Below are 27,314 nucleotides of genomic sequence, written 5' to 3' on the forward strand. Positions count from 1 at the left end.
CTCCCTCCCTCCCTCCCTCCCTCCCTCCCTCCCTCCCTTCCTTCCTCTCTCCCTCCCTCTCTCCCTCTCTCCCTTCCTTCTGTCCTTCTTTCTCCTTCCTTCATTTCTTACCTCCTTTTTAAAAATTATTTCTGGCAGGATGGTTCTTGATAACCTAGTGTACCAATCTTAGAAGTGAGATTTTAAAAAAGAAAGAGAAAAAAAATCAATTTAGAAACAGAAAACCAGGCCCGTAAGATGGCTCAGCGGGCAAAGCCCTTGCTGTGGAGGACGCTGACCAGACCTCAGTCCCACAGTGAGGTGGAAGGAGAGCACTGGCTCCACTAGGTTGTCCTCGGACATCCCAAGCACCCCATGCCCTACTAGGCTTTTTCAGCTTCTTTTAAAGTTGTTAGTTGAAGTAGATGACCCAGATTATAGATGTATTGGATGTTGTTCAAGTAGTCTCTATAAGAAGATCTCCAGGAATAACCCTCAGTTCCAAAAGCTTACCAAGAAATCTGTAATTTGAACAATCCTGACCCGGCAGCTCTTACTCATGAAGACACTCCCTGTTCAAATGACCCAAGCCTCCAGGACTTAGGCTTGATCTGAAAGTCTTAAGATAGATAGCTTCAGAAACAGTTGGATTCAGGAACTCTGGTATTGTGGGGTATTTGTTTACACTGTGTGAAGATGTATCACTGTGATTGGTTTAATAAAGAGCTGAGTCGTCAATAGCCAAGCAGGAGAGAATAGGTCGAACTTCAGGGGAAAGAGAGGAACTCAGGATGAATCTAGGCATGTGTGGGAGACACCAGCAAGACATGGAGCAAGTCAGACATACAAAATGGAGGTGAGGTAAAAAGCCAAGTGGCAGAATGTAGATTAATAGAAACAGGTTAATTTTGGTCATAAGAGCTAGTTGGGAACAAGCCTAAGCTAAAGGCTAAGCTTTCAGAATTCATAGTAAATCTCCGTGTCATTATTTGGGGATGGTGGCCAAAGAGAAAGCCCTTCTACACTCTGGCATCATTATCAAACTTGGTGTCTGTCTCCTCTGACCTCCTGGGAGAGCCCCAGCCAACAGAAGCACCTCTCTAAGGTGGTGAGCTTCCCCCAGGAATGCCAAACTCACAGCCACAGCCCACTCCTGTAGTCTATGATCTCTGATCTGTGTCGTCTCTGTCCCAACAGTGAGTGTATCACAATGGTCCTATTGTGATCGTACTAATTACACGCTACTGTTAAATATACTTTACACATTGTTCTATTATACTATATATAAAGTTTAGATTAATTTTGTGTTATACATGTTCTATGCTACATTAACAATTAATGAAATTCATATTTTTAGTTTTTAGGGGTTATAAAATAGAAGCATTAATAATTTCTATACTCCCAGCATATTTCACACTCCTCACTTGGGAGACTTAATGAAAAAACACGTGTCTCATCAGTTATGGTCACAGTGATGTGGCCACATCTCATTGGTTGTCTCTGGCCTTGGTGAGTCACATGTCCAGCCATGAGTTTGGAGTTGATGAGCCAAGTTGACAAAAATATGGCTGGTCATAAACAGAGAGCTGCTATTTTGGCTCTCTCCAGCTGCTTACATTTTGGAATTAAGTATTTATTCTTTGCCAATTTCATGCATGTATACAGTGTGTTACTATTATATCCATCCCCCACCACTGCCACTCTCTATTCTGGAATCTTGTAATCACCATTAATTATCCATAAATGGGGGACATAATCCTTCTCAGAGTTATAGAACACAGATTCTCTAATTCCTTAACAATTTGATTCCATTGTCCTATATCAAATGTCAGTCATTTCAAACCCAAAGTGTCATGATGGATTCCCATCTTGTTCTTACTGGTATAACACACTCACACACACAGAAATGCTCACATTTTCACACTCTCATTTCTCCCTTCTGCTCACACACTTTCTTCTAGCTCTTCAGTAACAGGAGAAACTGTGTTTTAAGATCTAGGGAGTGACAGGTAAAGCTTTAAATCCTGAAAATAGGCATTTTGAGTGGAACCCTCTTTCAGATTTCTAGAGACGAGAGGTTCTCCGGTCTGAGAGTTCTGGTTCTGTGGAACCAGGTGAAGTATGCGAACAGGAAGTGTAGGCCAGGAGTACTGTGCGAAACAGGCTGTTCCGGGGTGTTTAAAAACTGTCTTCTGTGGCAGAAGTGCGATGGCATCGCTCGAGTCTGAGGTGAAGGAAGAATGTCTGAGGGAAGACCTGAAGTTCTACTTCATGAGCCCCTGTGAGAAATACCGAGCCAGACGCCAGATCCCATGGAAGCTGGGCTTGCAGATTCTCAAGATCGTCATGGTAACAACACAGGTAGCCCACACAATTACTCCTTCCTTCCTTCCCCCGAGATCAAATCGTTTCCAGTGTCCTGTACTTGACGGTTGGTCTGCGAGACTCACACTGAAGTTCATGAAACTAAAATTAAGTCGCCTCCAGAAGGCAGAGGGCAGGCTGAAGTTTCAGTTGGGGTGATCTGGTTTCAGTAGGAGTTCATGAGGCCAGCTCTCCACAGGAGCTGTGAAAAACAGATAAAAAGATCCACGTAGAAGGGAGTTTCTTAATCTTCTCACCCCCTAATGCATGTGAGGTGCACAGGCTGTCAGGGAGCTGTCAGAAATCCTTCTTACTTTATTTAATATGTTTTTGAAAGTCTTCAGACACAGAAAATGCTCATTTTTTCTTTAACCAGTAACCTTGTGCCCCATGTACGAGCTAACTAGCAGGCACAGTCGAGAATGTCTGAGCACCACATTTGGACCTTGACTTAAGGTCGTACAGCAGATAAGTTTATCACCAGAACTGAAATGGCTGTCAGAGTTGTCTTCTAGCTGTGGAGCTGTGGCATTGACCATATCTGTGGTGACTTCTCTGTAGTCGACTACATTTGAACATACATGTCTGGAAAAAACAAACAAAACAGTGCTGGTTTGGAATCTTTAGCCCTACTGGTACCTAATGTACTGGTGCTATCAATCCAAGCGTATAAGGATGATTTTTCTTAAATATAATATGAAGAGTATAAGGAATGCCTCCATTCGGGAATGAGAGGGCCCCAGCGGTAAGTGTGGTTGCAGCTTTACTGAGTTCATAAAGGGGCCTTCAAGTTGTGTGATGGGCTGTCCCAGCTCATTTAGAAAAGCAAGTCATGGGGCTGGAGAGATGGCTCTGAGGTTAATAGCACTGTCTTCCAGAGACCAGAGTTCAATTCCCAGCACACACATGGTGACCATAACCATCTATATATAACTCCAGACCTAGAGGATCTAATATCTATCTTCTGGATTCATAGACACTAGGCATGCATGTGGTGTACAGACATACATTCAGGTGACATATTCGTATACATTAATATATCAAAAGTAATTAAAGAAAGACAAGCAGTCGCTTCAGAAGAAGCAAGACAAGTCTGCAGGGACGCAGTCAAAAGGATGACACGTCTCTTGCTCTTTTCCATTCTTAGTTTTCAGGTTTTAGTTTTGGTGACCTATAAATTAGGATCTTATTGTTCCTTAAAAGGCAAAGGAATGATTTAGTTAACTATTCACATTTTCTTTCTTGCTTCAACTTTGATGTTTTAATCTAGTACTGTCACTAAAACTGTAACTTCCATAGGCATGAAACATCGTTGCCATCTTTAACTTAATGTCCTGATACTACTGAATCTGTTGGCTTTCCTCTTCAAAATGTTACCGACTCAGGCTTTTCCCAGTCTCACTATTTTCTTCCTAGCTTATCTCTTTTCTATGATTTAGATTTGTTTTAATTTTATTCACGTATTTGTGAGTGTACACGCATGAGTGCAGTACCTGAATAGACCAGAGAGGGCATCAGATCTCCTGGAGCGGGAGTTAGACCTGGCTGTGAGTGGCCCAGTGTGGGTGCTGTGAACCCAACTCTGGCCCTCTGCAAATGCAGCCAGTGCTCCCCGTCATTAGCCATCTTGCCATCCACACTTGTCTCCAATTTAAAATGAAAGAAACACCTCATTTGCAGGGCTCTGGGTCGAGACACCGTAGACAGCTACGCTGCTGCTGTTAGCTCACAGGCTAATGGTTGCCACTGCCAGGCATGAGGAGGCTCTCACAGGGGCCAGCTCGGTTTATCCTTCCTGCACCCCTGTGGAGTGGGCTCAGTTAGAATCCCCCTTTCATGGATGAAGAAACTGGAACAAAAGGGTTAATTAGTTTGCTCACAGCTCTTGCACTGGTGCCCTGCAGAGCTGGATGTGAGCCCAGTCACCCTCTGGAGGCTGCTCTCCTGTTCACATCTGTCATCTTCTTCTGGATACAGGTTTTTTCTTCTGGGTTTGCAGGTAGGGAGACAGGACCATTCTGCTTCAAAGTCCGTCTTGAACAAGCACCCGTCTCTTCAATTCTGTTGTCATGTTATTTTTATTTCATCATTTTGCATGTATGAGAGTTTCATTTGTGTGCCACATGCGTGCAGGGTCTAGAAGAAGGTGTCGGATGCCCTGGGGCTGGAGGTGCAGTAGTTGGAAGCTGCCATGTGGTACATGTGGAATGGAACCCGGGTCCTCTGGTAGGGCGGCCAGGGCTCTTAGCCTCTGAGCTGTAACTCCAGCCCAGTCGTAGTGCTTTTTCTTAGAGAAGCTTTCACTTTTCTCCTGCTCAGGAATTCTGCTATGTGTGAACGCACGTGGATGTCAGAGGGCAATCTTGAATGTCATTTCGTCAGGGGTCTTGAGACAGGGTCTCTTACAGGCCTGGTGCTTTAGCAAGTTTCCTAGGGGAGCTGGCCATTAAGCTAGGGGAATTTCCCCGTTTCTTCCATCTTGCTATCACAGGGATCCCATACACATCCTGCTATGCCCAGCATTTTACATGGGTTCTGCGGACTGACCCAAGACCACCATACTCGAAAGGCAAGTGTTTTACAGGCCACTGCTCAGGAACTTCTGAAAAACACTTCTTTTCCCAGAAGACACCTGTGAATTTACAGTCCAGAATTCACAGATTCCCAAAGCCTTCTTCACCCTCTGTCCAGTGAGGTTTCATCTACTGCTTCCGGTCCAGCCAGACCAACCTGATGTTTCTTGCGTACGTGGGTACTTCCCTGGCCACAATGGTTCTGTCCCTCTTCACTTCGCGGGTGTGATTTGAAGACCCGTTACCCCCTTGTCTAATGTCAGCCTCTGTGATGTCCCTCACTATGCTCTGCTGTCTGCATCGCTTACTTTACTTTTAATAATAAACGGATTCTGGGAAGTGATAACTTACTTTTTGTGTGGATTTCTGTTTCTCCACTAATATAATCTTATGAGTTACATTCTGTTCTGTCACAATCTTATTCCTGTATGGCCTTGCTCTATCTAGTTGTAGATGGCCTGGTCACTTACATCAACCCCACCTTTCCCTCCTCCTCACCCCCTATCTCTTCCCCATCCAGTGAGTCTGAAGAGACAAGAGGCGTGTACTTGGGGTTACAGAATAGGAAACTTTTTAGAAAGAAGGAAAGAGAGATGAAGCTAACTCTGTGTTCTGTAACGATTTATGACCTCAGGGAAGGTGTCTGCATTCTTTTCTGAGTTCCGATCTTTCCATCCCATGTCCCTTACACCAATCAGAGTGTCATCTTGTTTTTACTGGGTACAGTATGTTTTCTCCTCCACTGATTTCATAATGAGGCCTTCGATCCCCAAGCTTTGCCAGACTATATTCAATGAGTATTTGCGTGTGTGTGTGTGTGTGTGTGTGTGTGTGTGTGTGTGTGTGTGGTGTGCTGTGTGTGTATATATATGTGTGTGGTATGTGTGTGTGATGTGTGGTATGTGTGTGTGTGTATGTGTGGTGTGTGTGTGGGGGGAGGTGTCTGTGTGTGTGTGTGGTGTGTGGTGTGTGTGAGGTGTATGCATGGTGTGTGTGTGTTTGTGTGTGGTGTATGTGGTGTGTATGTGTGTGGTGTGTGTGTGTGTGTGGTATGTGTGGTGTGTGATGTGTGTGGTGTATATGTGGTATGTGTGTGGTATGTGTGTGTGTGGTATGTGTGTGTGGTGTGTGGTGTTTGTGTGTGTGTGTGTGTGTGTGTGTGTGGTGTGTGTGTGTGGTGTGTGTGATGTGTATGTGTGGTATGTGTGTGGTGTGGTGTGTGTGATGTGTATGTGTGGTATGTGTGTGTGCATGGTGTGTGTGTGTGTGGTGTGTTTTGTGTGTCTTATCCACAGCAAACCTTGACATCTAGTTTGTAGATATAATTCTGAACGGTCTTATTAAATAAGAAACACAGAGCCAAACGCAGAGTTAAAAGCCCAAGAGGTCAGAGCAGCAGCTAAGAGCTGAGACTAAAACCACCTTTCTACCTCTGGCTGCTGCTGCCGTCCTTCCCCTCAGAAAGAGACCTACTTCCTGTGTGTCTGTCTTTTTATTGACTTTCTGTTCTGCCTTCTCATTGGTTGTAAACCCAACCATATGACCTCCTCATCACTGCCTGTCTATACAGACCTCCAGGTCTCTATGGTTGGTATTGAGATTAAAGGAGTATGTCTCCATGCTGGTGGTGTCCTGGAACACACAGAGATCTGCCTGTCATGTGATCGGGATTAAGGGTGTGTGCTACCACTGCCAGACTTCTGCTAAATTGCTTATTATTAGCTCTGACCCCCAGGCACTTTTATTTATTAACATACAAATAAAATCACATTTCAGCACAAATAAAACATCACCATACTAGTTAGTGGTATGGGATGTAGTTTCTGGCTGCTACTTACTTTTTGAAAATAGAATCATTTAGTCAATACCATCTCTTGCTCCTGCTGCACAGACAGGGTTGGTTCTGTCAAGGCTAGAGACTACGCCATTTCCCTCTCATGATCATCCTTCCTAAGAGCTTTGGCAATTTTAGCTCTTGCCTGCTGATGTTGGACTGCGCATAGAGACATTGGTTTGTTCTAGAAACAGAGAACTGGAAATGTCCCTGTCCTTCATCCCAGACAGAGGAGGTTCCAGGCGGTGATCACAGTGCCACTGTCTCTTCATCTCAGAATCGTGTTGATGGCTTTGTTTAACTAAGGCAGCGACTTTAAATATCAGCGCATTGTGTCCCTCACTCTTAACCAGCTTGTCAGTCCCTGCTCAGACACTCTGTGTTCCTTCAACTCCACTTTGAGGGAGGGTCTAACACCCCTGTGTTAGGGTCAGGTGGCAGCATTTGCCCTAAGAGTGTGACAGCATGGTTGAGAGGACAAACAGGCCTTAGTGTCGGGCAGAACAGTGTTCAGACCCTTAGGCACTTTCCAGATGCTCTGGCCTGAGTATGTGGCTGACTTCAGGTTGTACACGTGTACACGTGTACCTTCATCGCTGGGCTCCATTGATGTGACGGCTGGGTACCATTCCCTTTGTGATTCAGTGGTGCTATGAAGACAAGCAAACAAACAGAGCCTCTTCCTTATGGAGTTCAGTTTAATGGGGCAAATAAGTGAAAAGCCATTACACATTTTTTTAATCACAATGCCCGGTATTCTGTCATGAGTTATTATTCAGCACCATGTACAACCTCACCCTCAGTCTACCCCAGCTTGGGGAGGAGCCGTTCTACACACGAAGATGGAAGAGCTTCAGTCAAGGGGCTACTGCCCAGGCTGTCGGGAGGTGGCTGGCCTCTTCTAAGTCTTCCAGATAGTCTTGTGTGTTGCTTCTCTAGTTTATTTTCTTAGCTTTCAAAAAAAACCACCCACCCTTTACTGACTTCCCTTGCGGGAGACGTCAGTATTGACAGACATCACCGATCTGGAGAACTTGGCTTGAGGTTGCTTGATTTTCAGCACAGTTGGAACAGATGTGTTATCTTAGCTGATGTTTTTTCTTAGAATAGCTGTGTTTCTAGTAATTGCTTAATCATTGGTATTTGAGGAATGTGGCATGGTGACATTAAGAGATTAAAGAGTATCACCTGTATACATTCTCAAGCAATGGTTGCTTTTATAATTCTGAAAAGCTAGCACAAAGTCCATTTTCAGTAGAAAGGCATTGTTTGTGGGACATAATAAAGAGCTTTGGAGATAAGCTAAGCTTCCATTCCAGAGAGGTGGCTGGGGGCCACTTCCTGAGGCTAATCCAGTCAACATCAATGTAAAGTGTAGCCTGGTGATGACAAGGGCTGGTTGTAGTGGGACAAGATAATGCACATGGAGCTGTTAGTACTAGGGCTGGCCTATGGCTGTAGCAGGAATCTTTTTTTTTTTTTTATTATTTTATTTTATTTTACAATACTATTCAGTTCTACATAGCAGCCACAGATTCCCTTGTTCTCCCCCTTCCTGCCCCCCTCCCCTTCCCCCCCAGCCCACACCCCATTCCCACCTCCTCCAGAGCAAGGCCTCCCCTGAGGACTGAGATCGACCTGGTAGACTCAGTCCAGGCAGGTCCAGTCTCCTCCTCCCAGATTGAGCCAAACATCCCTGCATAAGTCCCAGGTTTCAAACAGCTATCTCATGCATCGAGCCCAGGACCTGGTACCACTGCCTAGATGCCTCCCAAACAGATCAAGCCAATCAACTGTCTCACCTATTCAGAGGGCCTGATCCAGTTGGGGGCCCCTCAGCCTTTGGTTCATAGTTCATGTGTTTCCATTCGTTTGGCTATTTGTCCCTGTGCTTTATCCAACCTTGGTTGGTTTCAACAATTCTCGCTCATATAAACCCTCCTCTTTCTCACTAATTAGACTCCCGGTACTCCACCCGGGGCCTAGCTGTGGATCTCTGCATCCAGATTCCTCAGTCCTTGGATGGGGTTTCTGGCACAACTATTAGGGTGTTTGGCCATCCCATTGCCAGAGTAGGTCAGTTCCGGCTGTCTCTCGGCCATTGACAAGTGACCTATAAAGGCAGGAATCTTAAAAGGTCTCATTAATAAAAACAAACCTGGACCCAGGTACTGGGGTGAACGCTGGAAGATCAGAGAGACAGAAGAGGCCACATCCACCTCACCTTGCCAACTTTTTAGCTGATCCTATTTCCTCAAACTGGAAGTCTCTGAGTCCTCATCTGGAATGAATCTCAGCTGAACTGCTGCTAAAAGCCTAAAAGCTTAACCAGCTCTAGTTCCTGGTCCTCACACCTTATATACCTTTCTGCTTTCTGCCATCTCTTCCTGGGATTAAGGGCGTGAGTCACCATGCTTGGCTGTTTCCAGTGTGGCTTTGAACTCACAGAGATCCAGATGGATCTCTGCCTCTGGAATGTTAGAATTAAAGGTGTGTGCACCACCATTTTCTGGCCTCTATGTTTATCTAGTGGCTGTTCTGTTCTCTGACCCCAGATAAGTTTATTAGGGTGCACAGTGTTTTGGAGAACACAATATCACCACACATGGCAGTTGCTGAAAACCTGGTGACAATTGTCTTTAATTATTCAGTCTTTAAAAATAAGCAAAATACATTCCCATATTCAACACTAATTGGGTTCAGTGTGTTCAAAACGGGGACAAAATATTAGCTGGAAACATGACTCAGGGAGAAGCACCCATGTTTAACTTTAATTAATGACCAGGGTTCAGATTCCAAGTACCCATGTAAAGGCAGGTAAGCATAGTGACCTGTTAGCCCTCTGCTGTGGGAAGCAGAGACAAGGGTTCCTCAGATCAAGCTGGCTAGCTAGACAAACTAAACTGGTAAGCTCTGGGTTCAAGTGAGAGACGCTACCCCAATATGTAAGGTGGAGAATGATCAAGAAAGACTCCCAATGTCAACCTCCAGGTCTCCACACACATGTGAACATACACACATGTGAACATGTACACAAACATGTGCACACATGAAGACTAAAAACATACTAAAAACCCAACCCGACAAAGTACAAAAACTAAAACTAAACCCCTGGGAAGTCCTTATGCCAGTTTCAATTGTCTCAATGGCTGAGTTGTTTGATTTGTGCATTGTTGCGTATATACGGCATCCGGAGTCACACAGGGTATTACAGAACTGTCAGGGTCACCCGGTCCACTTTCCTGAGCTCATACATGAGAAGCAGGTCAAGGCTCCATGACGATTTCATTGGGTGAGCACTCAGAGGAAACATTCTAGAGTCTTAGTTTATAAGACAGCTTAGGGAAGTGGGAAGGGTGTGCGAGCTAAGCTGGCTGTGGTCTGACTACCACAGTGGCCTGTGTGTGAATGTGTGTGTGTGTGTGGGGGTGGAGCTTTGAATGAGAGTGTGCTGTGTGTGACAGAGTGAAGGGATGAAGGCATGCATTGCAGGTGTGCATGCGTGTGTGTGTGTGTGTGTGTGTGTGTGTGTGTGTGTGTGTGTAGGATCAAGCCTGTGTAATAGATTGTGTGTGTGTAGCTTTGAATGAGAGTGTGCTATGTATGACAGGGTGCAGGGATGAAGGCATGCATTGCAGGTGTGTGTGTGTGTGTGTGTGTGTGTGTGTGTGTGTAGGATCAAGCCTGTGTGATAGATTGTGCGTGTGTGTGTGTGTGTGTGTGTGTGTGTGTATGTGTGTGTAGCTTTGAATGAGACTGTGCTGTGTGTGACAGTGCAGGGATGAAGGCATGCATTGCAGGTGTGCATGCGTGTGTGTGTGTGTGTGTGTGTGTGTGTGTGTGTGTGTGTGTAGCTTTGAATGAGACTGTGCTGTGTGTGACAGAGTGCAGGGATGAAGGCATGCATTGCAGGCGTGTGTGCATATGCACAGTGTGTGTGGAGGGGGATCATGCCTGTGTGATAGTGCGTGCATGGACATAACATTATGTGCAGCTTCCTGGTTTCTTATAAACCTTTGGTGCTAGCTGTTTGTCCTACGTATGGAGTCTAAGAGGAAGACTACTACTGAAGAGAGACTGAGTATTTAACTGTATGTCAGTAAACAGATGATTGGGGAGGGGGCTGTTGAGACAGGGTCTCATTATACAACCTGGCTGGCCTTGAACTCATGGCAACCCTTCTTCCTTTGCTTCCTAAATGTTGGTGTTGCAGGAGTGGTCGCTATGCCCACTAGAAAGTGATTTTCTGTCCCAAAGGACAGAAACATCCGGTAGCAAAGTCCTGGGTGTGGTGTCATCTGTCTTTTCTGTGAGTCATGTGTTCTTCCCTGCTTGATGAGACAGAGAAGCATGTGATAGGTCTGTCTCTCAGAAGACACTTGTGTCAGGTTAAGGAACCTCAGAGGAAGTCTCAGGAGAGACAGAGGGGAGAAGCCTTAATGCTTCTTCAGCTCAAAGTCCCTGCGTGTTCCAATCCTTTGAGATGTTTTCTAACTCTTAACAGCCTTATACTAAGGGTTGCTGATGTAGTGCAAGGAGGTGATTCTCTTTCAGGATTTGTGTTTTTAACATTGATGCTCCCAATGTGTAAACCAAGGAGTGGATTTTTCTTCAGATGCTGAGTATTGTGGAATATTACTTTAGCTGTGTAAATGTGTGTTACATTTGTTTTTTTCTGCTTTTGTTAACGATGCAAAGATGTATTACATTTGTTTGATTAAATAAAATTAACATGGAGCCAAGCGGCTGAGTCAGCAACTTGCTGACAGGAAGTGGTAAGGAGGAACTAAGTGTAGCGAGGGTCCTTTAGTGGGGGCTGAGCAGAAGGATGGCCCTTTTTTGGAGGGAGACACAAGCAAGGAGCGAAGGTTATCTACTTGCTATTCAGCCTCTCCGAGCTGGCAGAATTTCACCTCAAACTTTGAATCCTGAGTTCTGTAGAAGGATAGAGATTGAGATAAAGTTCCCTTTAGCAGCTGTGATAGAGCCAGTGCCTGCGGGAATGGAATTCCTGCCTGGCTGCAGCCTAGGCAGCCAAACTGCTGCTGGCAGCTGCAGAGTTGAAATTGCTGGTTGGGACACCAGTTGCTTAAGGTGCAGCCACCATATTGAATGCAAAACATTTGGTGCCCAAAGTGGGGCACCAAAATGTAGGCTTTTTTTTTTCCTCTTTTTTCTTTTTTTCTTTTTTTTCTTTTTTCTTTTTTTTTTCTCTTAGGGGGCCCACCACCCAGCGCCCTAATAAACACACAGAGACTTACTTTTAATTTGTTAAATGTTCCGCCTTTGCTTGGCTTGCTTTTAGTCGGCTTTTCTAACTTAAATTATCCCATTTCTCTTTACACTTTTTCTCTCAGCTCTTTACCTTTCTTTATTCTATATATCTCTCTTTCTTACTCTGTGGCTGGCTGTGTGTTTGAGTGGCTGGCCCCTGGTGTCCTCCTCTCTTCCTTCTCTTGCTCCTCACTCTTCTTTTGAGTCTAGATTTCTCCTATTTATTCTCTCTGCCTGGCAGCCCCAGCTATCCCTCTCCTGCCTAGCCATTGGCTGTTCAGCTCTTTATTAGACCTATCAGGTGTTTTAGACAAAGTAACACAGCTTTACAGAGTTAAACAAATGCAGCATAAAAGAATGCAACACATCTTTGCATCATTAAACAAGTATTCCACAGCATAAACGAGTGTAACACATCTTAAACTAGTATTCCACAACAGCTTAGAGATGAGAATTGATAAGAATCAGAAGCCATTTTCTTTCCCTGGCAAATGGTAAAAGCCACATTCCTGTGTTTTCTTTGTAGCTTGTTCGGTTTGGCTTAGGTAACCAGTTGGTGGTGGCTTTCAAAGAAGATAACACTGTTGCTTTTAAGCACCTGTTTTTGAAAGGATTTTCTGGAAGTGATGAAGATGACTACAGCTGTAGCATATACACTCAAGAAGACGTCTATGAGAGTATCTTTTTTGCTATAAAGCAGGCAAGTGTTTTAAATGACCTACTTTTAAAGACTATATTGATACATGGCTGTGTTGTCTTAGCAAACTAACAAATATTATTATCTCATGTAAATTTTTCATGGCTTGCCAAGATCTTTACTACTACTTCAGATGCTAATAATAGAAATTACACATTTAAATTTTTCTCTAGGTTTTAATCTTTTTAGTTTATTGATTCAGAACCACTACTTTGGGGAGATTATCCCGAAACAAAGAGTTAAGAGATTATAAAGTCAGGTTTGGTGCAGGTTTGAAACCCAATCTGAGAGTGTATAGTGGTCTCAAATTTGATGTGATAGCATTAATATTCCTAGCTAACTATTAAGAATATGGCATATGATACAGTGTGAGATTGGTAGGTCTGAAGAAAGCATTTAGGGGTAGTGTTTTGTTTTTGTTTTTTCCCTTTCATTAATTCAATAAATATTTGAGTCCCTGGTATTTGGCAAGTACTACACACTGATTCTGTAGCAGTGAATAGAACAGATAAAATCCTGGCCTTTCTAGAAGAGAGAGCTAGATAAATGAAGAGAAATGAAATATATAGTATCAAAGACTGGCTCCTTAGTGGCAAAGTACCTGAAACATGCTACTAAGCACAGCTGAGTTTCTTGCTGGCAGCGATAAGGAGGAAATTCCTTTGACCATTCTCAGCAGTGCTTTGGGTGGGGTGGGAGTCCCTCCCTTTATGTGGAGGGACCTTGATTAAAATTGGGTGAAGACCCTGTTGCAATTGTCTAACAATTGGTGGACACAGCATGTGAAGGTCGGGAGAAGTCACAGGGTCTTGGAACTGTAAGACTAAATTTTTAATTGTTAGCCAAGTTAATAAGGTTTTGTTTTGTTTATTTTTAGATGGGATCTCACTATGTATCCCTGCCTGGCCAGGAACTTGCTACATAGACCAGGCTGGCCTCAAACTCATAGAGATGCAGTTTTGCCTCCTGAGTGCTGGGATTAAAGGTCTCCGTGCTCAGCTTTTTAAAAAGAATATTCTTGAAATAATTAGTAGTTGTTTGCAACATTCCTGTAACATTGTAAATATTCCATAGTAAAGTCACAGCAATGAAGCTGTAGGCTAGTGAAGCCCTCTTAGTGAAAGCAGGCAGTCGCAGGATTGTGCTAGTGTAAGAGTGTTAGCTGTGTTAGTGTAAGCTCTGACATGGATTGGTTCGGGTCCCCAGTGAAGCACTGAGAGAGAAGGGGGATTTGGGGTATGAGATGGATGTTGCAGTTTTCTGCAGTTTTGAATTTTTACTTATTATTTTGACTAACATAATTGTGTTATAATGATGAGGCACAAAGTGAGGTTGGGTATTTGTTTGCAATTTTCATTAGCTGAGTGAGTGAATACTTCATTGTAGTGGTGATATTTGATCAAGCAGTGAACTGAGTAGGTAGAGACGGAGTTCCAGGAGAGGGAACTAAAAGGTCAGAGGCAGAAGTATGTCTGTCAAGCTCTGGCAATGGCCTGGAGGCCAGTGGGCTTTACAGGGTAGAACCATGGGGCCTCGGTATGAGATAAAGTCTGAGAGATGAGTAAGACCTTGGTTTTGACTGGGAGGAAGTTGGGAGTGTTTCTCAGGATATCCCTTTGGTGTAGAGTTTGATGAGGCCGTGTGTCCCTGTTCAGCTGAAGAAAATGACTTTGTGCTGTGTCAAACTGGACACTGCTCCCCGCAAAGGCATTGTATAAGTAATAAAATCTGCTAAAATTGCATTCCATATGGCATGGCTTGTGGTTTTTAAGAACTTGTGTGTTTATTTAACTATAATTTCACTGTGTGTGTGTGTGTGTGTCTTTTAAACAGTATCGTCATCTAAAGAACATTTCCCTGGCAACCCTTGGTTATGGAGAAAATGAAGACAGCAGAACTGGCTTGAAATTCTGTAAGCAGCATTACAAGACAGGAGCCATGTTTTCTTCGAACAAGACCCTGAATATTGACAGTGACATCGAGACAGGTAACAGCAGTGACCGTTTCCTCATGTGGCTGTGTCCTTTTCTGTGATGAGCAAGATGGCTCTCATGTGCTAACACCTCAGTGGAGCCAGGTGGAGCCCGGTGGAGCTCGGTGGGATCTGGCTGGAGCCCGGTGGAGCCCGGCGGAGCTCGGTGGGATCTGGTGGAGCCCAGGGGAGCAGGCTCTCTCTGGCACAGGCTGTCACTTTCATGGTTGCCTCCAAAGGCTTTGGCTCAGGAAACCACGTTTCTGGAAATGGGAAGGAGCACTGTTTCCGTCTATCTCTTTGATACATCTTAAAATTCTGCAGTATGTGCTCTTGACCACTTATCCTTCTGCGTCCCCTTCCCAAGTGTAGGGACCAGGGGTGTGCACCACTATACCTGTTCTATTGTTTATAAAATCTGCAGTGTTCTTCAAAGGTGAATTGAGGTTAAGGATTATGATTCCTTCTCTTGGGCGATCACTTGACAAAGCCTTCCAGGTAACCATGCAGTCATTCTGTTAAGAATGTAAAAGAATGTGCGAGCACATGGTGTGCGTTAAGACTTGGGAGGTTTTGCTCTTCAGTCATCAGACCCGAGGCACGCACCATTTGTTTCCTGTCGTGGGGTTGCCAAGGCTAGCCCGTTTTGGCTTTTAAGTACCTGACAGTTCGGGAGGAGGGATCCTGGTAGCAGGGTGGGCTTTAGTTACATGACGACATCTCACAGCCCATCTAGCCATGTTTCTTACTCTGATCTTGAGGTGTTTTGGTAACACAGGAGGACCCCTCCCTCATGGCAGGAATTTTACCTGTTTCCCTGAGCTGACTGTTCCATATGTGAGCAAATGTTCCCTAGGCTCTGGATCCTGAAAGAAGTCAGTGGGTCACACTGGCCCATGCAGTGTCTGGCTTCCAGGCTGCTCTCAGAGTCCGTCTTGGGGCCAGTTGCTTGGTAATTTAGTCACCACCACAGAAATGTTCCTGGTCTTCCTGTGCTGTGGCTTTTGCTCACCTGAGACCTGTTGGTAGTTATATGGCTTTTCCTAGGGAGATGTGAACAAATGTGTATTTGCTGCATATAGGTACCAACGACAGACCAAAGAGCTAATTCTACCCAACAGTAGCTAGTGAACTGAGGAGTTGCTTGGGGCTCTGTACAGGAGTATGGGTGACTCAAAGGCAGTTGCATCCTATGGAAAGTCCGCATAGTGCAGGTGATTACTTTCAAAGGCTGCATCCCACGGGTCCCTCTTCTACTCAGAGATGACTTGATCCAGCAAGTGTTCCCTGCTTTTGTGACTTTGGAGAGGGCTCCCTGGATCTTGTAACTTTCAGTGTTTCCCGAGCCCTGTAAGTCTCCTTAGCTTTCTGAGTGTTAGCAGCCTCCACCCTCAATGTCCACATCCTTCAAGGAGGGAATACTCAAGGCCAGAGGGAATAGCTACCCACAGGCAGTCAGGGCTCACTGCAATCCCTTATGTGGAAGCGCAGCCAAGCCTAACCATGCAGGTGATTCCGCTAACTGACCTGGGAGCACATCACAGCTGGGGCTGGAAGGTGGTCCTGGCACCTTCAGCTAGCTCCCACTTCCCTTTTGAAATTGTGTGACTCAAATGGGATGTATCATACAACAGTGTCCCGGCGACCTATATGCCATGTTTTGCTTTTTTCCCCCCCCTGATTGAGTTTTCTGGGAAAATGTTTAAACAAATGCAGCCAAAGTCAATATCAATGGCTAGGGAAGATGGACAGGGCTAAAAAGCAAGTTTTATTTATTTCCCAACGATTGGACAGTGGTGGCTTTGTTACTTTCCTTTCTACAAGTATACGGAATATTTTAGAGTAAATGGAGAGAGGTAGATGATTAATGTGACTTTAAGAGAGATTGCCTAAGTGTACCACTGCCTGCTCTGATCTTATTAATTATAACTTGTCAAAGAGAACCTGTAAATGTTTTGAAAAGGTATAAAGATTTTTAAAAATATTTGATACTTAATTTTCTTGTATCCGTTAGAGAAAGTCTGCTAATGGGATAAATGTGGGTTGATTTTTCACATCGCTGGAAGCCTCCAGGTGGTGGGTTGACCCCCTCGGGAAGTGGCTGCAGGTGAAGCAGAGGGTTCGGTGGACGCTGTCCTGCCTTAGCTACTCACAAACGCGGCCGTTCCTTTGCTGCATAGGAAATCATCCTTCAGGTTTCAGACACGGATCATTGTCTGTGTGATCTGCCGCCCGGTGGGTGCGAAACTGCCTGTGGATCTAGTTGACTTTAGTTTTGTTTATTCTGATGGGCAGGACTCCCTGCTCGAAAAATGTAGCTTTACTGCTCTGCCTTACTAAGGACCGTTGTGAATCTGTAAATAAAATCCTGTAACAATTAAGTGGCCATCATTTTAATAATTTTAATACAACTTAAGTGGCCCTTATCCAGTATGCTTGGAACCAGGAATGTTTCAGACTTCAGATTTGGGGTGAGGGGATCTCTCTCTCTCTCTCTCTCTCTCTCTCTCTCTCTCTCTCTCTCTCTCTCTCTCTGTGTGTGTGTGTGTGTGCCCATATATATGGGGTTTATTAGAGTGGCTTATAGGCTGTGGTCCAGCTAGTCCAACAATGACTGTCTACCAATAGAAAGCAGTTGTTTAGTCCATGAGGCTGATGTCTCAGCTGGTCTTCAGTATACGCTGGAATCCTGAAGAGGAAGACTCTGAAGCCAATGAGGGCAAGCAGGCAGAGAGAGAGAGAGAGAGAGAGAGAGAGAGAGAGAGAGAGAGAGAGAGAGAGAGAGAGAGAGAGAGAGACCCCTTCTTCCATGTCCTTTATATAGGTTGCTACCAGAAAATGTGGTTCAGATTAAAGATGGATCTTCCCACCTCAAAAGATCAGAATTAAAAGTGGATCTTCCAACTTTGAGTGATTTAATTAAGAAAAAAATATCTAACAGGTCTATACTCAGCTGCTTGGGTTTTAGTCAGACTGACAACCAAGAACAGCCATCTCAATAGTAAAAAAGATATCTTGGGGATGGGACCCAACTCTAGACATGAAGTTTGTTACATTTACATCTTCTACAAACATCCAGAAGATAATTTCATATAATACTATTAGTGCCTTTGCATTTTGACCATTCTTCGTCCTATAAGGGCATGTGTAGAATTTTCTCCTCAAGACATCAGGTCATTGCTTAAGAAGTTTAAAATTTTGGGAGCATTTTAAAGATTTGGAATTTTTAGATCAGAGATGATCACTCTCTATAATTTTATTTTTAATGCAATTTTTTAGTTTATTAAGATTTTTAAATATACATTTGTGTGTATGCACACCCTCCCACCCACACCCACCCACGCACTTGTCCCATGATGTGTGTGGAGGTCAGGGGACAAACTGTGGTCTGTTCTCTTCCTTTCCATGTGGACTCAAGAGATCGAACACAGGTCATCAGACTTGGCAGCAACTACCTTTATCCACTGAGCCATCTCATTGTCCCTAGTTCTGTTTTTCTTTCCAAATGTCCTTAGCATAAGACATGATGACTGCTTCACCATGTCCCCAGCTCTTTAAAGACAAGTCTAACCTGTGACACTCTGAGGAGGTCACCATTGTCTGGAAAATCCTATAGGGGGAGCCATCTGAATGATGATGCTGTTGTTCTAAATATCTGCTAATCCTGCTGGATTCTGATGTTTTCCTTGGGGCTTTTCCCTTCCGTTTTAGGAAACTGATTTTGCTACTAGCAAGCTCTTGGTGGCTTCAGGAGCACCAACTGAGGTGTAAAGTTAGCTATATTTCAGAGCGTTCTGAATATATAGAGAGAGCTAACGTGTAGCTTTGGAATTACAAAGCAACAGAAAATTTGAACAACCAAGCAGACTTTCATAAGGCAAATTTTACACATAGTATAAAATTAGCTTACAAACTTCTATCATGTTTCTTTGAATATAAGATTCTATTAATCTAAAGGAAAATACACTTTATTTATCAATGTATACTTAACATCCTATATATTATGTCTGAGGCTAGCCCACCAGGTAAGCTGGCCACATAGGCAGTTGTTAATATTTAACACATGGAAGAATTATTCTCTAAATAGTTCAAGGAGAAGCCAAGGAGCTTTCTCCAATATGTGAGATCAACCTACGCACATTTGCCTCATTAGCAGGCTTCCTCTACTGTAAGCAAGAAAAGGGATCTAAACCATGAAGACAGGTCAGCCTCGGCAGAACTCAGGATGTGGAGGCAAGAACGGGTGTGTTTACATATTGATGGACAGCAGATAATCTTTATGGTTTCTTCAGCTGTGACGTCATCACTGCCCGTCTCTCACATTTGCTTTGAGGATTAAAGAGAACAATTCATTAACCAGAGAGCACACACGGCCGCAGCACATTGCCTGTGGTACACTGTTTCAAGGACCTGTCTGTTCAGTTCTGTGCTCTAGTGTTTGGCTCAGGGTGGCACATTTTTATTAAGTGCAAATATATCCCACATGTCGGGTGTGTTTCGGGTGCCATCTACTCTGGAGGCTGTGAGTGTTTAACAGGGCACAGCAGATCATAGAGATCCTCCTGCCTCCATCTCCGGAAAGCTGGGGTTAAAGGCATTTGCCACCCATCCTCTGCAGACCACTGGATTTTCAAAGAGAAGAATGTCCTCCACTGGGCATTTTTGTTCCATCACACCGGTTGAGGTTGTGCATCCAGGGAAGGAACATCACACCGGGGATGCGTCCTTCCCAGTGCATTGCGTCAGGAGGCACCTGAAGCCTGCTTCCTCCTGAGACTGCCAGTGTTATCTTGGTCCCTGACTGAAAGTGGTGCCCGCCAGCTTCTCCATGCTGCGCTCCATGCTGTGCTTAGCTTTGTGAGACGTTCAAAGGGTCCTGCTTCTTCTCATCACATGACTGCTGTCCCCATTTCAGCATCAGGTTAGAAGTGACCATTCCTTGTCTGTCTGTCGCTCTAGACTGCCTTCACCTAGACCTCCAGGGGCTCGACAAGGAACCCGAGGACTGGGCACAGACCTCTTTCTTCAGGCTGGACTTTTACCGGTAAGCACCACATCAGGCCTCAGTCCCCAGGAGGGGAGCACTGGGAGGTGGAGGGGAGCCCTGGGAGGTGGAGGGGAGCCCTGGGAGGTGGGCAGCAGTAGCCAACACTGACGGTTCTGCCCTTTACCGTATCTTATTCAGGCTCGTGCAAGTCGATATCTCCTTTGGCCTCAGAGGAATCGACCTACAGGCAATTCATTCCCGAGAGGTACCAGACTGTTACAGCTTTCAGAATACGGCAAGTGTCTGTGTTTTAGGGCAGCCCCCGTCAGTCTTGTTCCCTGTGGATTTTGTAGAAGATAAACCCTGCAGCCTACAGACTTTAGATGCTGCTGCATTAGAGCAGCTTTAATGACGGTGTGGTCTCATCTAGAGACTGTTTCATGTGAAGATGGAGCCAGCCCTTTCCAACTCCCTTAAGCCATGTTCCTGGGCTGGGAAGGTGACTCAGTGTGCAAATCATGAGGACCCGAGTTCAGATCCCTGGCACCCCCAGAAACCCTTCACCCCTTTACACTGTAGCCTTCATCACGAAAAGAAAGTTGTAGAGGAATTCTCCCAGTTAGCGTCAGCTGTCAGCTCGACACAGCCCACTGCGGTCTGAGAGAGCGTCCACTGGAGGATCACCCAGATTGGACTGGCCAGCCAGCACCTGGGTGGAGCATTTTCTTGGCTGCCGATTGATTGATGTAGGAGACTTCATCCCACTGTGGGCACTGCTATCCCTGGGCAGGTGGTCCTGGGACGGATAAGAAAGCGGGCTGAGTAAAGGTTGTAAGCAGCCTTCCTCTGAGGTGTGTCCTTCAGTTCCCGCTGTGACCCTTTCAGTGACGAGTGCAAGCTGCAGCTGTCGGCTGAAATATCCTCGGACTGCTTAAGGTCAGCGTTTTATCACAGTGACAGCACCTCGACCAGAACCCATGTGCTGGGGCACTTTCGTTGGTATGACCTCTGTATCCGAGTTCCACCAGGGTGCCGCTGACCTTCGTAAGGAGTGGACCTAATGACTCCCACCTCCCGCTGGACTATATATAACCTCTCCATTTCTGTCTCTAGATTATCTTTGACAACACAGCTCACAGTGGGAAAATCAAAGTCTATCTGAACAGCGAGGCCAACATAGAAGAATGTAAAGGCATGAACATATCTGGATCTAGTAAGTGCAGTACAGCCTGCCCTTTGTGTGTTACGGGATCACTTAGGTCTTGGAGAACCGATGTGATTGCTGTGGTGGGCGGTGGGAAGAAAGTTCCTTGAAAACAAAGCTCAAACACTAGTCTCGAGACTTTTGCCCACATCAGCCAGTGTTTATTGGTTCTCTGGAGAACTTAGCACGAGTCAGTGGCTTAGGAGACCAGCCTCTGCAGCCGGATGGCCTGGGTGTGCATTCTGGTTCTGTTGGCCATGTCTGGGGCCTTAGACCTCTTTCTTGGCCTCTCTGTCTTAGACTTTTCTGCAGAGCAAAAGCAATGACTGCATTTGTTGAGGAGCTGGTGCTCGGTGCTGAGCGCGGGCGTCATCAGAGTTGCTCGGCTCTAACAGAGGAGGAAAAGTCTTAGTGAGGGGGACTGCCGTGACCAGATCTCTAGTGTGTACAGGTAGGGATAGGTGTGGAAGGATGGAAGGTACTTCTGAGGAAAAAGGTAAATGGTAAGTTTGACCAGGGATGAGTGGGAATCGTGAAATGATTCTTAGAGAAGGTATGTTTTGATCTAAGCCTTGGACAACCAGACCCCAGAGCGCAGATGGCAGCCTGAATAAACATGGGGACATTTCCCCAGTCACCTCATGGTCCATATTCCTAAAACAGCCTTGCTGAGCTTGGTGTGGTGTCACAGACCTGCAATCCCAGCACATGGAGCTCTAGCTCCCCCCTGTGGCCAACAGGGAGAAACACATGCCACACTGACCTAAATAACTAAAATGTGCTATTCTTATAGCTGTGTCTTAAGAAACCTGGCCTCATCGCCAGGAAAACATGCATTTAAGAGAAAGTGAAGGGTCATGAAATCATTAAAAAGCTGATGTTTAGAAAGCAGCTTTGGAGATGGCTTATACCCCCTCTTTCATTTGAAGCTGTGTGGTGGCTTGAGAATCCCTCCTAAGAGACAAGAGGTGACATCTGGTGGGATTTCCTAAGCATTCTGATGCTCCTTCCCACTCACTCAGCATGCGGGCTGCTTGCTTCTCCTGTCATTACCCACATTCACCCACATCGCCTCAAAGCAAAACCAGGCAATGTCCCCCTTCATCTGCTTCCTGATACCCATTGCCCGAGTGTGCTTCTGGTCTCCATCAATTTGAGTTTCTAAGGAGTCACACGAGGCTTGGGAACTGGTGGGCAGGGCTTCCCACTGATGGGGGATGTGAGAGCATTTCCTTGTCGCTGGGTGGGAGTTGACACGTGTTTGCACAGCCCCGAGACAGTGTCCCACAGCAGACAGTGGAAGAGTGTCTACGTACATCAGGAGTTCGGCGGGGTGGAGGGGGTCGGGTGTGGGACTTCCCTCGACAGAATGCCAGTGTGTATTTCTGAGCCAGTGTTTTCCAAACTCAGGTTTGGAAGCTGTGTCTACAAGGCAAAATAGTTTCAGGGAGGTAAGAAATCAGTGACTGTTGGATGTTGCCAACACTTGGGAAGCTGAGGCAGGAGAATTTCCACTAGTTCACATTCAGCAACAGTATCAGTTACTTTCCTATTGCTGTGATAAAACGCCATGACCAAGGTGAGTTGGTGTTATGACCTTCTGTGATGACTTAAAAAGGAAGAGTTATTGGAGCCTGTGGTCTAGAGGGATAAGAATCTACCATGTCAGGCAGATACGAAGTGGTAAGCTGCGGGCTCACACCTTACCCCGCAACCGGGGAGCAGAGAGAGAAGCACTGGGGTGGGAAGGCGGTGGAGGGGATGGGAGGGATGCCGTGAAATGCCATCTTCTAGGTAAGTCCCAGCCACTTCCAACACATTCCAACCACAGACTCACAGCAGCTGCAGAGGCGGAGGCCTTCCCTGGGAGTGCATGAGAACGGCCCTTGGTAGATGTAACCAACCGTCTGATTACATAAGAAACACAGAACCAATGTAAAAGAGAAAGCCAAGAGGTCAGAGCTCAGAGCTAAAATCTCACCCTTCCTTCTGCGGTGGTCCTAGCTCTCCGAAAGAGACCTACTTCCTGTGTGTCTATCATTAAATAGTCTTTCTGTTCTGCCTTCTCATTGTTTGTAAACCCAAACACATGACTGCCTCGTCACTGCCTGTAAGTACAGCCCTCCAGGTCTTAAAGGCGTGTGTCTCCAATGCTGGCTGTATCCCTGAACACATAGAGCTAGCTCTGTCTACCAAGCTCTGGGATTAAAGGTGTGCGCCACCACCGCCACGCTCTTGCTATGGCTCTAATAGCTCTGACCCCTGGGCAACTTTATTTATTAACATACAATTAAAGTCACATTTCAGTACAAATAAAATACCACCATAGCCCTTCAGCAGCCAGGCATGGGTGGAGGAGGGACTCGGGGGCCCTGCCCTGGCCTCATCAGCGGCTTGCTACAGACACCCTCACTGAGGAGAAAACCACTGCTTTCAGTGGGTGCCCACTTAGGACCCCACCAGGCTCCAGCTCATGGTTTGAATCCAGTGGTCACACAGATGGGTGAAACCAGACCAAAAGCCATGGATCTGGGAAGGGGACTAGGTGTGGACAGGGATGGAAGGAGCTGAGGTAATGGGGGCCGGAGGTCAGAATACATTATATACATTTATGAAATTATCAAGCAACAGAATTCATCAAGAAGAAAGAAAATCTGAACCTTGACCCCCCTCCCGAACAAATAATCTGAGCAGGGGTGTATAAAGTGGGGTTCTGGCCGAGGGCAGGTGTGCCTGTTCCAGGCATGAGCTTGTGACAGGTCCCCAGGCAGGAGAGAGAAGAGGAAGCCGGTGGAGTCACCGTGTGGAAGGGGAGAGCAACGGCCACAATGTGTAACCGTGAAGTCCGGCAGCAGCTAAGCTCACAGCTGCTCTCTCTCCGCACGGCCTCCTCCACTGTGTATTCGTTCCAAAGCAAAGCCCAGGTCACTGCTCACTTCCTGACGTTCATTCCCAGGAGTGATTTTCTTGGCATCGGCACTCAGGGAAAGCCTTTCATTTAGTGCTCTGGCAGGACAGGGCACTGTGAGGCTGATGAGAACTGTGGCTTCTCAGTGTGGCGTTTTCATTTGCTCTCTTATTAATGAGGCCAACTTGCTGCTGTCTCTTGGTGTGAAGCAACTTAGGCCATATTGGCCCTTTCACCTCTCTTGAGTGGAGCCTAGATGGATCAGCTTCTGTTGAATTCTGTCCTACAGTAACTGTTCATAAAGAATTTTGATGAACATGGCCTACATTTGTAAGTTCTTGACCCTGCCCTCCAGGGTGTGTTAGCTTGTTTGTGGACTTCGGAATGAATGCAGTATGGTTTGGCTTCTGAGAGTTACTGTTTTAACAATAGACAAAGCGATTTTTCTTTGACTTTCCCTTCAGACTGCCATTTGCTGGGAAATTATTCTGCACAGTTTGCGCAAGGCGTACTAAACATTTGCATTCTGCCTTGCTCTGCAGTTCAGAGAAGCACTCCCTATGTCCTGGTGTTTGATGCGTTTGTCATTGTGATCTGCCTGGCATCCCTTATCCTGTGCACACGATCCATTGTCCTTGCTTTGAAGCTGAGAAAGGTGAGCATGGCTCTTCCCCTCCTCTCTCGGCCGGCAGCCTGCGGTTGTCCAAATCAAGGGGTCTGCCGACTCTGGGCTACGCTGCCCTCTCTCCATCTGCTTCCTTTACCATCCTGACTTACAGGAAGTGAGAGGAGGCCCCGAGGACTAGTGTGACAGGCTGGTTGGTAGAGCGTTTGCCATGCAAGCAGGAGAATCTGAGATTGATTCCCAGCACACATATGAAAAAGCCACAGGACTGCATACGACTGTAATCCCAGCTCTGGGGTGGTGGGAACAGGAGGCTCCTTGCCACTCACTGGCCAGTCAGTCTGAGGCAATCAGTGGCTCCAGGTTCAGAGAGAGACACTTAAAAAAAATAGGTGGGAAGTGATTGAAGAAGATACCTGGCTTCCATCTCTGGCCTCCACATACATACATGTGCATGTGAACATACGTGCACACATACATGCATCAAAATTTTAAAAGGAAGAAAGGGGGTCAGATAATAATTCTGCTTGACATTGAGCTAACAAGTACAGGTACTTGTGGTAAGCTCTCAAGCATTTAGAGGCTCCCAGAATAAAATTTTAGTTTCAGGGCTGATCTGAAGAGCATGCGTGGGTTCTATCTTTTGTCTTCAAGTCAGAGTTCACTTCGACAAGAAGGCACAGTAAATGGATGATAATGAGGCATGAAATACTTTGATTTGATTTCTTAAATGGTTCATTGTACCTTTTACCTCTTTCAGTATGCATTCTCAGGAGCATGTACTTCGGCTCACTGTGTGTCTTACTCTGGCTTGAGGCATGGGCGTAGGTTCCCACCGGGGTCAGGGGAAGCAGGAAGTCACTGAAATACCATCTTCAGGGCAGGAAATAGCCCATGTTCTATTTTCTTTGATCTTAACTTCCATGTTGGTCTTTAAATTATTTTTTGAGATTTATCTTTTTGTATGTATGAGTGTGTTGCACACATGTGTCTGTGCACTATGTTCATCCTGTGCCCTCAGAGGCCAGGAGAGGGCATCAGTTCTCCTGGAACTGGAGTTACAGACAGTTGTGAGCTGCCGTGTGGGTGCTGGGAATTGAACCCAGGTCCTCTGGAAGAACAGTGAGTGCTCTTACATGCTGAGACATCTCCCCAGCCCCTTGACTTTCACTCTGTAAATATCTACTTCATATCTGCCTTCCAACCCTCTAGGTATTCTGAATCCAATGTTGGGGTCTCTCTCTGCCAAGTGCAGGTACAGCATTGGGCACACAGTGCCCACATCTGGACTACAAGAGAATCCTAGTTCAAAGGGTTCCCATCAATCAGCTTGAATGGGGGCATGATATGCAGTGTTTGGAACACACTCTGGGTTAGCACTGTTGGTGTGCAGCACATGTACTTAGTGTTTGGGGTAATTTAACAGACGTTGAAATGCTTGCTTACACTGGCGTAGACAATGTGACTTAGTGTGTGGCATTGTGTCTCCCCGTGAGGTAGATCTGCCATCTTGGAACTGTTCGCTCTGTCTTCTGCCTCCAGAGGGCAGCGTGATTTGTAAGAAATGCTTTTTCAATGTTTGCGGTAGAGATTTCTAAACTTCTTCCTGGAGAAGCACAAGCGACGCGTGTGCGATGCTGACCGATGGGAGTTCATCAATGGATGGTATGTCCTGATCACTATCAGCGACCTCATGACAATAATTGGATCCATATTAAAGATGGAGATCAAGGCCAAGGTAAGTGACCCACCATCTGGAACCTTATATTATCTTGGCATTGTGAGATACAGAGTCCTTCTGGAGCCTAGCTCAAACCTTGTGTTTTCTCTTCTCTCTCATCCGTGACATAGGCTGCCTCTCACTCTTCCTCAGGAAGTGTGTGCACTGTGGACAGCGGCATCTATGGCCTTCCTCCAGGCCTGTGCAGTCGCATCGTTAGAACGGGAACTGAAGTTTGGGAAGACTGAGGGTTTCCTTTGTTTGTTTCTTTCTTTCTTTCTTTCTTTCTTCCTTTCTTTCTCTCTTTCTTCCTTTGTATTAAGTTTATCTGTCCATTTACTTGTGTAACTTGTAAAGGAAGCAGCTGGTACACAGACCAGTCACTTCTCCTGAACATATCTGAAGAGCCAGTGGCAGGTGTGTGTGTGTGTGTGTGTGTGTGTGTGTGTGTGTGTGTGTGTGTGAGAGAGAGAGAGAGAGAGAGAGAGAGAGAGAGAGAGAGAGAGAGAGAGAGAGAGAGAGATATGCTGTGTGCCCTGATAGCTGGGGGAAGGATGAGGAGTCTTGAGTGTCTACAAAGTCTGACCGGTTGTTTATGTTAGTTAGTTAATTGGTTTGCTCTCATGGTTGGACTCTGCCTCCTTTGTTCAACGGTTCTCTCCTTTGTTTTCTGTCCGTCTTACAACACTGACCTCCTCATGGCAACAGTGCCTCCTGTCTCCATCCCAGCGACCTCTGGCTCCTCTCAGGCTGCCTTCCTCTCTGGCCTGACTGCCTCAGCATTCTTCTTGTTTGCGCTTCTGTCTTTAGTCTTGAATCCCACAGATCCAGCTGCACAGCGGCTGGGAAAATCTCCTGGAAGTACCTGCCTTGCTGCGACAATACTTTCCACGGCATCTACTTAGGATGAAGGGACCTCCCATCACCATGGCCCCTAAGGGTCCCCTCACGGGGCTCTGGCCCCCATCCTGGCTCCTCTACTGTCCTTCTACCTGCCAGTTCTCAGCCCTGGGGATGTTCAGCCTGTCATGAGCCTGTAGACTTCTCTCCAGTCTGTGCTGCGGGTCCAGCTTTGCCCTGGGTCATGCCCATTGGAGGGCCTCTGTGAGAAGTGGCTGCTGGGTCTCTCATAGAACTTAGCATATCGTATTAGAATTGTGTTTGTTGTCTGTCTCTG

The 27,314-nt window shown here is 45.9% G+C and overlaps 1 protein-coding gene across 7 annotated transcripts in view; it reads left to right on the forward strand.

The window, feature by feature from the left end:
- The window catches only part of Mcoln2 (mucolipin TRP cation channel 2), a 53,406-nt gene that overhangs the window by 12,721 nt on the left and 13,371 nt on the right, over positions 1-27,314 (forward strand). For 2 of the 7 annotated variants that reach the window (XM_076575121.1, XM_076575123.1), the window contains exons 2-9: positions 2,181-2,340; positions 12,551-12,724; positions 14,555-14,708; positions 19,653-19,737; positions 19,879-19,975; positions 20,794-20,893; positions 24,257-24,447; positions 26,006-26,155. In XM_076575121.1, coding sequence (XP_076431236.1) covers positions 2,181-2,340; positions 12,551-12,724; positions 14,555-14,708; positions 19,653-19,737; positions 19,879-19,975; positions 20,794-20,893; positions 24,257-24,447; positions 26,006-26,155 — 1,111 coding nt within the window. Of the gene's footprint in view, positions 1-2,075; positions 2,341-12,550; positions 12,725-14,554; positions 14,709-19,652; positions 19,738-19,878; positions 19,976-20,793; positions 20,894-24,256; positions 24,448-26,005; positions 26,156-27,314 lie in introns of those variants that run through there. The other 5 variants (XR_013052423.1, XM_006984734.4, XM_076575122.1 and 2 more) reach the window with 4 other exon arrangements.

The sequence above is a fragment of the Peromyscus maniculatus genome, chromosome 6 (assembly GCF_049852395.1).
Source record: "Peromyscus maniculatus bairdii isolate BWxNUB_F1_BW_parent chromosome 6, HU_Pman_BW_mat_3.1, whole genome shotgun sequence".
NCBI classification, from domain to species: domain Eukaryota; kingdom Metazoa; phylum Chordata; class Mammalia; order Rodentia; family Cricetidae; genus Peromyscus; species Peromyscus maniculatus.